Source organism: Propithecus coquereli, unplaced genomic scaffold (assembly GCF_000956105.1).
Source record: "Propithecus coquereli isolate 6110/MARCELLA unplaced genomic scaffold, Pcoq_1.0 Scaffold59, whole genome shotgun sequence".
Classification (NCBI taxonomy): domain Eukaryota; kingdom Metazoa; phylum Chordata; class Mammalia; order Primates; family Indriidae; genus Propithecus; species Propithecus coquereli.
The window spans coordinates 2045615-2056480 of record NW_012151840.1 but is presented as its reverse complement, the minus strand read 5'-3'; the positions used below and the strand labels follow the sequence as shown (position 1 = coordinate 2056480).

Here is a 10866-nt window from a genome sequence, read left to right as displayed (position 1 = left end):
ATCCTCCTGCCTCAGCTTCCTGAGTAGCTGGGACTACAGGCCTGTGCCATAATACCCGGCTAATTTTTTCTGTTTTTAGTAGAGATTGGGTCTCACTCTCCTCAGGCTGGTCTTGAACTCCTGAGCTCAAGCAATCCTTGTGCCTTGACCTCCCAGAGTGCTAGGATTACAGGCTTGAGCCACCACACCCGGCCTGAGAAATTCTTATATGCATTTCCTATTTACTTTCTTAAAAAACAGTGCCAAATCCTAGTATGGCAAGGGGGTGGAAATCAATGCACCTATCTCCTCTTGGTACCAGGGCTGGGTGGGTGAGCAGATCCAGCTAAAAGTTTGGATGAGGAGAGAGGCCTAGAGGGCTGGTCTCCGGGGGGTGGGGCGATCAGGAACAGGTTGGCAGCTAGCTTACTATCTGTATTGCCTTTTAGGGAGGAGCCTCAGTTTGGGTACCCAACTTCCAGGAAGGGTGAGGGAACAGTGTTTACTTTCTCTCACCCCTCACGGATCTGCACACAATCCTGACATCAGGGTTCACACCTCCCTAGGGTGGTTTTCAATTAGAGTGGAGGAGTGCTGTCTGCCACTCATCCTCCTGTTAAATTATCTCAAGTTAAGAGGACTCAATCCTAAAGCTAACTATTTCAGCTAAGTCTCTCTGTCTATAGATTTTAGAGGCTCTTATATTCTTCAACACAACTACTTAAGAGAGGTTCAAATTCCATCCTGACTCCAAGGAAGTTGATCTCTTGAGTATCTGGCTTTGGCCTTTTTTCAAGGTGCCTGGGACACCAACTGCCTTCACAATGCTTCTTTTGTCATCTGTGTCAGGCCTGGGTTTCCCTCCTGGTCTCCTTCCCCATAACAAGGGCCAGGAGACAAAATGGTGAGTTTGTAAGGAAAGGTACAGTAAAGACTCCCCCAGCTTCTGGGAAAGGAATACCTCCCAGAGTTCGGACTGAGGAGAAATCTCCTATACAGACAGTCCTTGACTTTTTGATGGTTTGACTTAGGATTTTTCAACTTTATGATGGTACAAAGACAATACACATTCAGTAGAAAGCATACTTTTGAGTACATATACAACCATTCTGGTTTTCACTTTCAGTACAGTATTCAATAAATTACATGATATATTCAACACTTTATTATAAAATAGGCTTTGTTGTTTTAGATGATTTTGCCCAACTGTAGGCTAATGTAAGTGTTCCGAGCACATTTAAGGTAAGTTAAGCTATACTATGATGTGTGGTAGGTTAGGTGTTTTAAAGGCATTTTCAACTTAAGACATTTTCAATTTACAGTGGGGTTACATCCTGATACTTTTATTGTGTCATATAAACATACTGGGACGTAACCTCATCATAAGTCAAGGAGAATCTGTATTATCTTCTAGAGTTAGGAAGTTTATCCTATCCTCTAAACCAGAACCCCTCCTCCTATAGGTTAACTCATTATATCTTCAGTGGAGACTACAGATGGAAAATAGTGTGTTCCCTCCTCCAGAGACAAACATCTCATCGTCTTAGAGAGTAAGACGATATATACCAAACTAGCTCCCTTTCCCATCCCTATGCCTGTGCTCAACCCCAAGCCTCTGACCCACTGGCCTTTTCTTCCCATTCTCCTGAGCAAGTCCCAGGTTTCCACCAGGAACACAATGAACAAAAGCAAATATATCCTCCTTGCCTCTGACCTGGCCAGTCCTGGTGTGTCCAAGCTGCAGTCCCTGAAAGAGAGATGTGAGCTGGTGGAGGGCTACTCCATTTGGAGCCTCCCGTTGTCTCCACGTCCTTTTCATTCTCCTGGGCCCAGAGGCTCCAACTGCCTCTGTGAAGGAAAGGTTAAACCGGTTGGGCAGGGAAGCTGGGGGAGCAGAATCTAAACTGGGAAACTTGGTGGCAGGAACAAAGCGAGTGTTTGTTGGGTTTCCCTCCTGCCTGGGAGGCTGTTCTCGGACCACGGCATTCCTGGGTTGGACACAGTCAGCTCAGAGTGGCTTCTCCCCGAGTGGCTTCTCCCCACTGCTGCAGCAGCAAAAGTCAATGCCTTTACATAGGCCACACTTAGGGTCCAATTCAGGGGATCCAGGCACTTCTCCCTGGCCTAAGCTCAAAGAACAGAGTCATCAAAAATAAATTCAAATCCTAGCACTCTGGGAGGCCGAGGCGGGCGGATTGTTTGAGCTCAGGAGTTCGAAACCAGCCTGAGCAAGAGCGAGACCCCGTCTCTACTAAAAATAGAAAGAAATTAATTAGACAACTAAAAAAAATATATATATAGAAAAAATTAGCCGGGCATGGTGGCGCATGCCTGTAGTCCCAGCTACTTGGGAGGCTGAGGCAGTAGGATCGCTTGAGCCCAGGAGTTTGAGGTTGCTGTGAGCTAGGCTGATGCCACGGCACTCACTCTAGCCCGGGCAAAAGAGTGAGACTCTGTCTCAAAAAAAAAATAAATAAATAAATAAATTCAAGCTCAAGAAAAGCTAGTCCTTTTTTTTGAGACAGGGTCTCTGTTGCCCAGGCTAAAATGCAGTGGCATCACCATAGCTCACTTCAACCTCAAACTCCTGGGCTTGAGCAATCCTCCCACCTCAGCCTCCTGAGTAGCTGGCTCCACAGGCGTGCACCACCACACCCGGCTAATTTTTTAATTTTTTGTAGAGATAGAGACTTACTATTGCCCAGGCTGGTCTCAAACTCCTGGCTTCAGGCAATCCTCCTGCCTCAGCCTCCCAAAGTCCTAGGATTACAGGTGTGAGCCATTGTGCCTGGCCAAAGCTAGTTCTTAAACAGAGAAAGGGCTAGAATCAGGCATAACAGACAGCTTTTCAAGAATGGTCAGTCAGTAGACCAGAATGACTCCCAGGGCATGAGAACACCTGCACCTCTGCAGACCATCCTTCCCCACCCCATCTTCTCTAGCTGTGAAGGGGAACTGACAGGCAAACGAGGTGTAGGGGATTAAGTGATGACTGATGAGAACAAGCAGAGGGAAATAAGGGATGGAAGCAAAGGATTCAAAATGGGACAGATATCTCCATGGGAATAGGACCCACAACTCCTACAGCAAGGGCAGAACTCAGCTTGCTTGCCCAGGAGCCTGGGCACTCGGGCCCCGCATTCCAACAACCACCTGTGCTCACCCAGGTGCCAGGAAAACAGACAAGTCAGTGTGGCATTTGTTTTTATTAGAAAAGCCCATTTAGTAAGCACTTCCCTAACCCAGAACAGAGACTGGGTAGCCTCTGAGAGTCCCACAGCTTTCATTTCATCTTCTACCCTCTTCTAAGAGGGGAGGGCAGGGGATGGGGGTGGTATCAGGTAGTCTCCAAAGCGCCCCTCCTGGACCCAAGAGAATTCACATTTGCCAGCAATATACCAACAGCACCTCAGTGGGGCACCAGAGGGCCCTCTAGGCTCAAGAGCTGTTGCCAAAGGCATTCCTGTTTGTATGGCTTCATGATGTAACCAAGGAGGCTCTCATAGACTCCTCCTGGTCCTTCACTCTGATTGAGAGCAGGGTAGGATCCAGAAACTGGCTGAGGGCTAAGGGAGAAGAGATTGCATTTAAGATACCCTTTGAAGTCTGGAAAGCACCTGGATTTCTTGGGAGAGGAGGGCCACGAAAACCCTACTCAGTTCTTCTTCGTTTTGGGAGTGTCATATTTCCTCTTGCTGGAGTACCACAATAGCAGAGGGATGCCAATGGAGGGAAGGGTCATGACCCCGAAGGCTGCCCAGTCCAGCTGTGAAGGAAAACAAAGGCCTTGTTTAGAAATCTGGATTAGGGCACAGGAGAGGGCAGGGAAGGAATGAGTCCAGCGAGAAAGGGAATGGTCTAGCCCAAATTTTAAGCAAAACTTTAGCCAGGAAGGTTCCTCTCTGTCCACTCCTGGTAAAGAATGGATTTCTAAAGACCAATCCATCTTTCAAGCTGTGAAACCAAAGGCCTCACTTGACCCAACCCAGACTGGAAGAGAATCTTCTCTCTTCCCTTGACAGTGAAGCCTCCCGTGACCTAACCCTTCCTTATACCTCGGGCCCCTTCTCTTCCATTCCTCTGCCTCACATTCTGCCCTCCAGCCTCGATAAACCACTTGCCATTACTGCATCACATCATGTCTTTTCTCATGTCTCCACTGTTCTCCCTTCCTAGAATGCCTGGCCTTCCTTACCTCCTCTTTGACTGGTTAAAAACTTTACCTCCTCCAGAAACCCTCTCTGACTTTCAAAGACAGGTTAGATGTCCCTGCTGCATATTCCTCCAGCGCCTAGCATCTAACTTCTATCACAGCATTTTTTCCTCATTTGCTAGTCCTGAGTCCTCTAGGAGCCCATAAGATCTTTAATGGAAGGGAATGTCTTATTCACCATTGTTTTCCCAAAGCAGAGCACGGAATGAGAATATAATTCAGAACTTTGTAATTATTCATTGAATGAATGAATGAATTCTCTCATTCAGTACCACAGACAAATCTTAAAAAAAATTCTCTCCTATATTAGACCACAACAAAGTTCCCACTGAACCTTTCCAACACTCTTAGGTTCTAACTTTGAACCTAACCAGATAAACTTTCAAAAACCCAAAATAGATCCAGGACTCTCAGATGGGGCTCTACTCAAGGCTGAGCAAACAAAAAGGCCAATTTTATGGTTCTGGCAATTGTGATCTCATTGTCAAAAATCTCTGGGCATGGTTAAATCAGGATATTTGATGGCTGTCCATATCAGACACCAAAAAAACAAACCTTCTATGGAGGTCAAGAGGCTTCAGGACCAAAATGGCATTCCAAACCAAAGGAATATTAAGAGAGAACACTAGAAAACTTACAAAATGGGGGGAGAATCGCCTATCAAACTCCCGCTGAGCCAGGATTCCTCCCTGTCCAGGTGCACTGGTAGAGCCAATCTGAAAAGAAAAGAAGGCCATTAACGCAAGTCCTCTCACCTGAGAAAGGGCATTCCCAACCAACCCAATTCTAAGCATTCTTAGTTCCCAAGTGCCCAAGAGAGCTTTAAGATGAGGGAAAACTTTTGAACTAGAGAGCTGGATGATTCTCTTCTCTTAGTGTGTTGTAAAGAGGAGTAAATTAGGAGCCAGGAGACCTGAGAAACACCACACGATGAACATTCATTAAATGGGGTAGGCCAGATATGCAAATGAAATTAAAGCCAAATCCTTCTGTCTTAGCCTCAGACTCTGGAAGGAATGAAGCTGCTCACCACCAATGGCTCCTCTGTAGGGCCAGGTGTGTAATGTGTGATGGAATGACTTGTCCTTGGTAATCATTTACTTATGCCTCAAGAGAAAATATTTTTCTCTACTTCACAGGGTTAACATGAGGCTCAAATGAAATGAGAAGGATTCTGAAAAGTATAATGCCCTACCCAAATGTACATTATTAGAGAGGCTACATCTGGCCTACATTCCTTTGTCTTGGAGAGGAGGCCAGGAGTCTGAAGCACCTTGCAAACAACTTTGTTCTAAGGTGGCAGCTGAGCCTTTGAGTTTGTCTCTATTAACCCATCAAATACCAGGTAGAACCAAAGAGTCCCGAGGCTGGTTAGGAAAGCAGAAATGACACGAAATGTGAAAACACAGCTAGGATTACAAGAATATGGTTCCATGTGGCTTATAAAAAAAGAAAACTTAGAAAGCACATTAAATGTTAGAGAATCTTAAATTTCTTTTAGTTCTATGGTTGATTGTGTTAAGTCCCTTCCCTACTTTATACTAAGTAGCCTACAGCCTATTTGTATCGTCCTATCAGAGGACCATACATTTTAGCTTTACAAATTTATGACTTAAGCTTTTTGAGAGCTGGGACAGTATCTTAATCTTCTTGGTATTCTGAGTCTAGAGCATGGTAGGGTCTCCATAAATGTCTGCTGACCTTCACATCAATCAAAAGACTGTTTAGTATTGGCCTGGAGAGGTGGCTCACGCCTGTTATCCTAGCACTCTGGGAGGCTGAGGCAGGAGGATTGCTTGAGCTCAGGAGTTCGAGATCAGCCTGAGCAATAGCTAGGCCTCATCTCTAAATTTAAAAAAAAAAAAAAAATTTGTTTAGTACTGAGTTTCTATAATATATGGGAAACAGAAAAATCTAAGACAAAGTCCCTGGCCTCAAGGAGTTTATAATTAAATTAGGAGGCAGAGGGTTGGGGGAGGGAAGACCTACAAATAAGAAAGAGAACTACTGAAGACAGCAAGTAATTAAATGCTCAAGTGGCATAGACGGTAAGTGCTACAGAAGTTTAGATGGAGTCAATGAATGTTTACTGAAAGAATGAATAGGAAAGAGCAATATGAATTGCAGAAGACAGAAACAAGGAGGTACAGCTCAAAGCTGGGTCTTGAGAAGGCTTCAGATAATGAAGTGGAGGAGAAAGAGTACTTCAAACAGAGATCAAAGCAAAGAGGAAAGATAAGCACTGAGAGGGGGAGGGGATGCAAGAAGGAGCTTGGCCTAATTAGGATGGAGGATCTGTGTGGGTAGTGGGAGAAAGGCAGAGAACAGCTAGATTATTGGAGGGTGTGCAATGAGAAAAGCTCAGCCTTGACGCAATAAGCAGGAGCATTCTACACAGGGGAAGGACAGAGTGGAGACTGAGAATAATCTAACAGTGACATGGAAGGTGGATTAGAAAGGCAAGAATGGCAATAAACTGGGCAGTAAATGACACATTCCAGACTAAAAGGAAAGCGGAAGGAATGAAAAGGAAGACACTGCTATAATACTACTCCTCTTTCATCCATTTCAATGGGTCTATTCTGGAACTTTACAATTTGAAACATATTTCCTTAGGACAGTATCAAGTTTCTGATCAATCTTATCTCCCTCAGAATTTAGTGGCTACTGTGGAAATTTTCTGTAAGAAGTTTTATGTTTGTTTTTAGATTGTTTTTTTTTTTTTTTTTAGACAGACTCTCACTCTGTTGCCTGGGCTAGAGTACCGTGGCGTCAGCCTAGCTCACAGTAACCTCAAATTCCTGGACTCAAGCGATCCTCCTTCCTTAGCCTCCAGAGCAGCTGAGACTACAGACATGTACCACCACGCTCAGCTAATTTTTTCTATTTTTAGTAGAGACAGGGTCTTGCTCTTGTTCAGGCTGGTTTCGAACTCCTGAGCTCAAGCTATCCTCCCACCTCGGCCTCCCAGAATGCTAGGATTATAGGCGTGAGCCACTGTACGCCACCTGGTTATTTTTTTTTTTTAATTAAAAAAAATTTTTTTTTTTTTTGGGACAGGGTCTCCCTGTTGCCTGGGCTACAGTGGCATCATCACAGCTCCCTGCAGCCTCAAACTCCTGGGCTCAAGCCATCCTCCTTGCTTCAGCCTCCTGAGTAGCTGGGACTACAGTCACTTGCCACCAAGTCCGGCTAATTTTTCTATTTTTATGTAGAGATAGGGTCTTGTTATTTTGCTCAGGGTAGTCTCAAACTCCTGGCCTCAAGCAATCATCCCACCTCAGCCTCCAAAAGGACTAGGGTAACAGGTGTGAGCCAATGCTCCCAGCCTAGAATCTGTATTTTTAAATTGATACATAATAGATGTACATATTTTGGGGGTACATGTGATATTTTGATATATTCATATAATGTATAATGATCAAATCAGATAATCAGAAAATCTGTCACCTTAAACATTTATCTTTATGCTGGGAACATCTGAATTCTTTTCTTCTAGCTATTTTGAAATATATAGTAGATTACTGTTAACTATAGTCACCCTAGAACTATCCAACACTAGATCTTATTCCTCTATCTAACTGTATTTTTGCACCCATTAATCAATCTCTCTTCATCCCTCTCTTCCCCCTTTCCTTTGCAAGAGTTTTTAAAGGAAGGCAGATCCAAGCCCTATCCAGCTAAGGGTTTGGACAACTCACCACGACAGGCCCATCCTCCTGGGCCAGGTAGGTAATTGTTGCTGAGGTGAAGTTGAAATAACCAGCCTTGAGAGGGCGCAGGACCACAGTGTGGGAGACGTTGCTGGCACTGGCCAGAGTTAAAGAAGGGAAAAAGATGAAGCTAAAGTTGTAACAACCTTTCAATTTGTGGACTAAATGCACCCTTCACAAAACAGTTACCAACTTGTGATGATTTCATACATGCAGGAATATTCATATTTCATACATGCACAATATTCTGCAGGAATGAAAAAATATACGCTTTTTTTTTTTTTTAAGTCTAACATGTGTGGTACGTCTTTCTACCTACATCTTAAAGGGTCCATGTTGTTCTCAGTATCAAGGTTTTTGAAGTAAACTTTCAAAGCACTACATGCTATGGATAAAAAATATAGTCACTTAAGCTCACAGAATTTTTCATTGACTATAATTCAAGGAAGTTCTTGAAAATACAAATAAAAAAACAAAAACAAAAAAATACAAAGACAACATTTGCCCTCACCAGAAAATCTAAATACACTTTAATTCACAAGGAAAGAAAAGCACCTAATTCAATATTCAGGAAATAACTGGTGGATCAGAATAAGATTCATCAACTAAGAAGAGACTTTAAAAGGTCATAATGATCTTCTATGCTAGCATCCCACTGAATTTCTTTTAAAAACACGTTAAACATCCTTCCCCAGTCACAAAATCTTCATATGTGTCTACATCTTCTCAATATAGCATGTTTCAGGGCCTTATAACCTGAACTTCAGGACCCTCCTTTTTCAGGTCTACTCTAAATCACAGTCACACAATTTATACCAGTCTGTCTTGCCCCATCTTATCCAGAGAGATAAGCCAAGTAGGAGAATAGCCAAGCACATCCAGCCTATTTGAAGCGCCCCTACCGCTTTGCAGGCAATGTCTCACCCGCCTCCCACCCTTCATCATTCAGTGCCAAGAGGATACGGGGCAATCCGGTCCCATTTCACATTGAGCATTCCAGAGACAATGCCAAAGTCTTCTGGAGGGAAGGAATCATCAGATAATTCCACATCTAATGCAGCACTAGAAAATGGAAGAAACAAAAAAGGTTAGTAAGTAATAGATATAAAATTAAAGAAATTAATCAAACCTGCCTGCTTGTCCTAAAAAATCAGAACCGCAAAAGAGAGATATGAGTCAAATATAACTTGGGTCTGTTGCATTGAAGAATCCAGGTCAAGGACTGGATTCTATTGCTCAGAAGCCCCAAAATAATTAAGTATCTAGGAGGGGAGTGGGCACAAATCCATTCTTGCCTCAATTTCTCTTCATGAATGTGTGTGTATGCATGTGGAGGGAGGGGGAGAGGAGCAAGGTGAATATGGAAGAGAAAACTAAATGGATTAAAACGAAAGAAAGGCCACAAAAATGCTCGCAGTGCTAATAAAAGAAGGAAGCTGAAACTTTAAACCCTGGAGGTAACAAGGAATTGTATATTTTCTGTGTCTTCATCTTCCCCTTTGTTTCTCCACAATTCTTGCTTCTTCCCTACCCTGAAATTCTTCCAACCCAAAAAGTAGAAGATGGCTTCTTGTAACTTAGGTAAGAATGTCCTCCTCTTCCAAAAGTAGGTCCAGTAGTATATTCACTCACTCAAGATATCTGATGATGGAGGTCCCCCAAGAGGAATCACTATCCACCAAGATGTTTCCTATTGCCAACTGATAACTAAGACTCCAGAAAAGGGCCCAATTTGTAACTCCAGAGCCTCTTACCTTGAGCCAACATTGTAGATGTTGTACTGTAAGGTCAGGTCTCGCCCCTCCACAGCGTATCTGTTCAGCAGTGATTTGGAGGCCAAAAGCCTGGCTCCTTCCTCTGCTTGAGTGACAGCAAATAGAGCCAACACCACAAATGCCAATAGCCTCATCTTTGGAGAAAAAAGCAAAGTGAGCAGTTAACCCACCAATGTAAAAATCACCAAAATCCTCCTATGACAGCCCTCCCTTACAAGCCTGAAAAGCTCTTTTGATCCTATCAAAGCAGCAGCCCCTTCTACAGAGCAGTCCATAAGCCCCCAACGCAGACCCGTTTTCCAGACTCACCATCTCCGCCCGCAGCCCTCGGAAAATAGGTCAAAACACCAGCATATCCACCATTCTCTTCCTGTCACGGGGCCCCTGGGTGCTCACTAAGTGCTGGGGGTCTTCTGAGAGGACACCATGTGGCCAAAATAGGGTCTTCCTTGGGGTGCCTGATTTCGGCCCATTTCGGCCCCGCAGCATCCTCTAGCTTTCCCTCACACAGGAGTGCCCCACAGCTGCAGCCTTCCCGCTGCTCCTCTCGTCCTCGGGCCGGCTCCACTGGGATCCCACCGCGCTCTCGCGAGGTCCTCTCCATGTCCCTGTATCCCACTCCTCAGTCCATCCTCCGGGATCCCATCCGTCCTCGGCCCCACATCCCTTTCTGGTTCCCTCCCGGGGCTCAGTCCGCTCTGCCTCTCCCCCCTCCTGTCAAGGTTACACGTCCTCCCGCCGGCGCGCCCTCTGCCCTACCCGCCCTTTCCGAGCTAACCCCCAGCCACTGGATGATGCGCGGACACAAGACTCTCGCCTCTCCCCCTCAGACCCCCTAAGCCTCCGGACTCACCGTGCGCAACCCCAACGCCTTTCCCTACGGCGGGGTGGGGGGGTGGGGGTGGGGGAACCACCAAAACCGGAAAAGAGCGTCAGCACACGAAAGACCGGAAATGAGCTCTTGCCGGAAACCGTAGTGTTCCGCCCAATGCATTGTGGGAGTTGTGGTTCTTCGACGACCACCCCCCCACCTTTTCCCTTTGTGTGCCCGCCCGCCAACAGGATGTGAGACCTCCTAAAACAGGTTTGCCTGCCCGTCCTCCACGCTTTTCTTTTTATGCCCTTTTCAGTAGCTTTGCAAGCTGGCTTGTCACTGCTGTATGTGACCCGTATTTGGTTAGGTGCT

At 45.1% G+C, this 10866-nt stretch overlaps 1 protein-coding gene across 3 annotated transcripts; it reads right to left on the bottom strand.

The window, feature by feature from the left end:
* Positions 1 to 3166: 3166 nt before the first annotated feature.
* On the bottom strand, positions 3167 to 10579 carry SSR2 (signal sequence receptor, beta (translocon-associated protein beta)). Of its 3 annotated transcripts, none has more exons than XM_012658790.1 (6): positions 10534 to 10579; positions 9660 to 9814; positions 8869 to 8967; positions 7894 to 8002; positions 4831 to 4908; positions 3167 to 3745 (listed from the first exon to the last, which is right to left on the bottom strand). In XM_012658790.1, the coding sequence occupies exons 2-6, from the start codon at positions 9812 to 9814 to the stop codon at positions 3635 to 3637; spliced, it is 552 nt and encodes a 183-aa protein (XP_012514244.1). In that variant the 5' UTR covers positions 10534 to 10579; the 3' UTR covers positions 3167 to 3634. The 3 variants fall into 3 exon arrangements, with proteins under 3 accessions (XP_012514244.1, XP_012514245.1, XP_012514243.1); XM_012658791.1 differs by lacking the exon at positions 10534 to 10579 and adding an exon at positions 10459 to 10476; XM_012658789.1 differs by lacking the exon at positions 10534 to 10579 and adding an exon at positions 9990 to 10359.
* Between the last annotated feature and the right edge of the window lie 287 nt (positions 10580 to 10866).

What these genes read in the sequence shown, in the direction of transcription:
- SSR2 (XM_012658789.1), bottom strand. An exon ending in ATCTACAATGTTGGCTCAAG is followed by an intron (nt 8,968 to 9,659) that starts GTAAGAGGCTCT and finishes TCCATTTTCTAG; the next exon opens with TGCTGCATTAGATGTGGAAT. An exon ending in GGCGATTCTCCCCCCATTTT is followed by an intron (nt 3,746 to 4,830) that starts GTAAGTTTTCTA and finishes TTTCCTTCACAG; the next exon opens with CTGGACTGGGCAGCCTTCGG.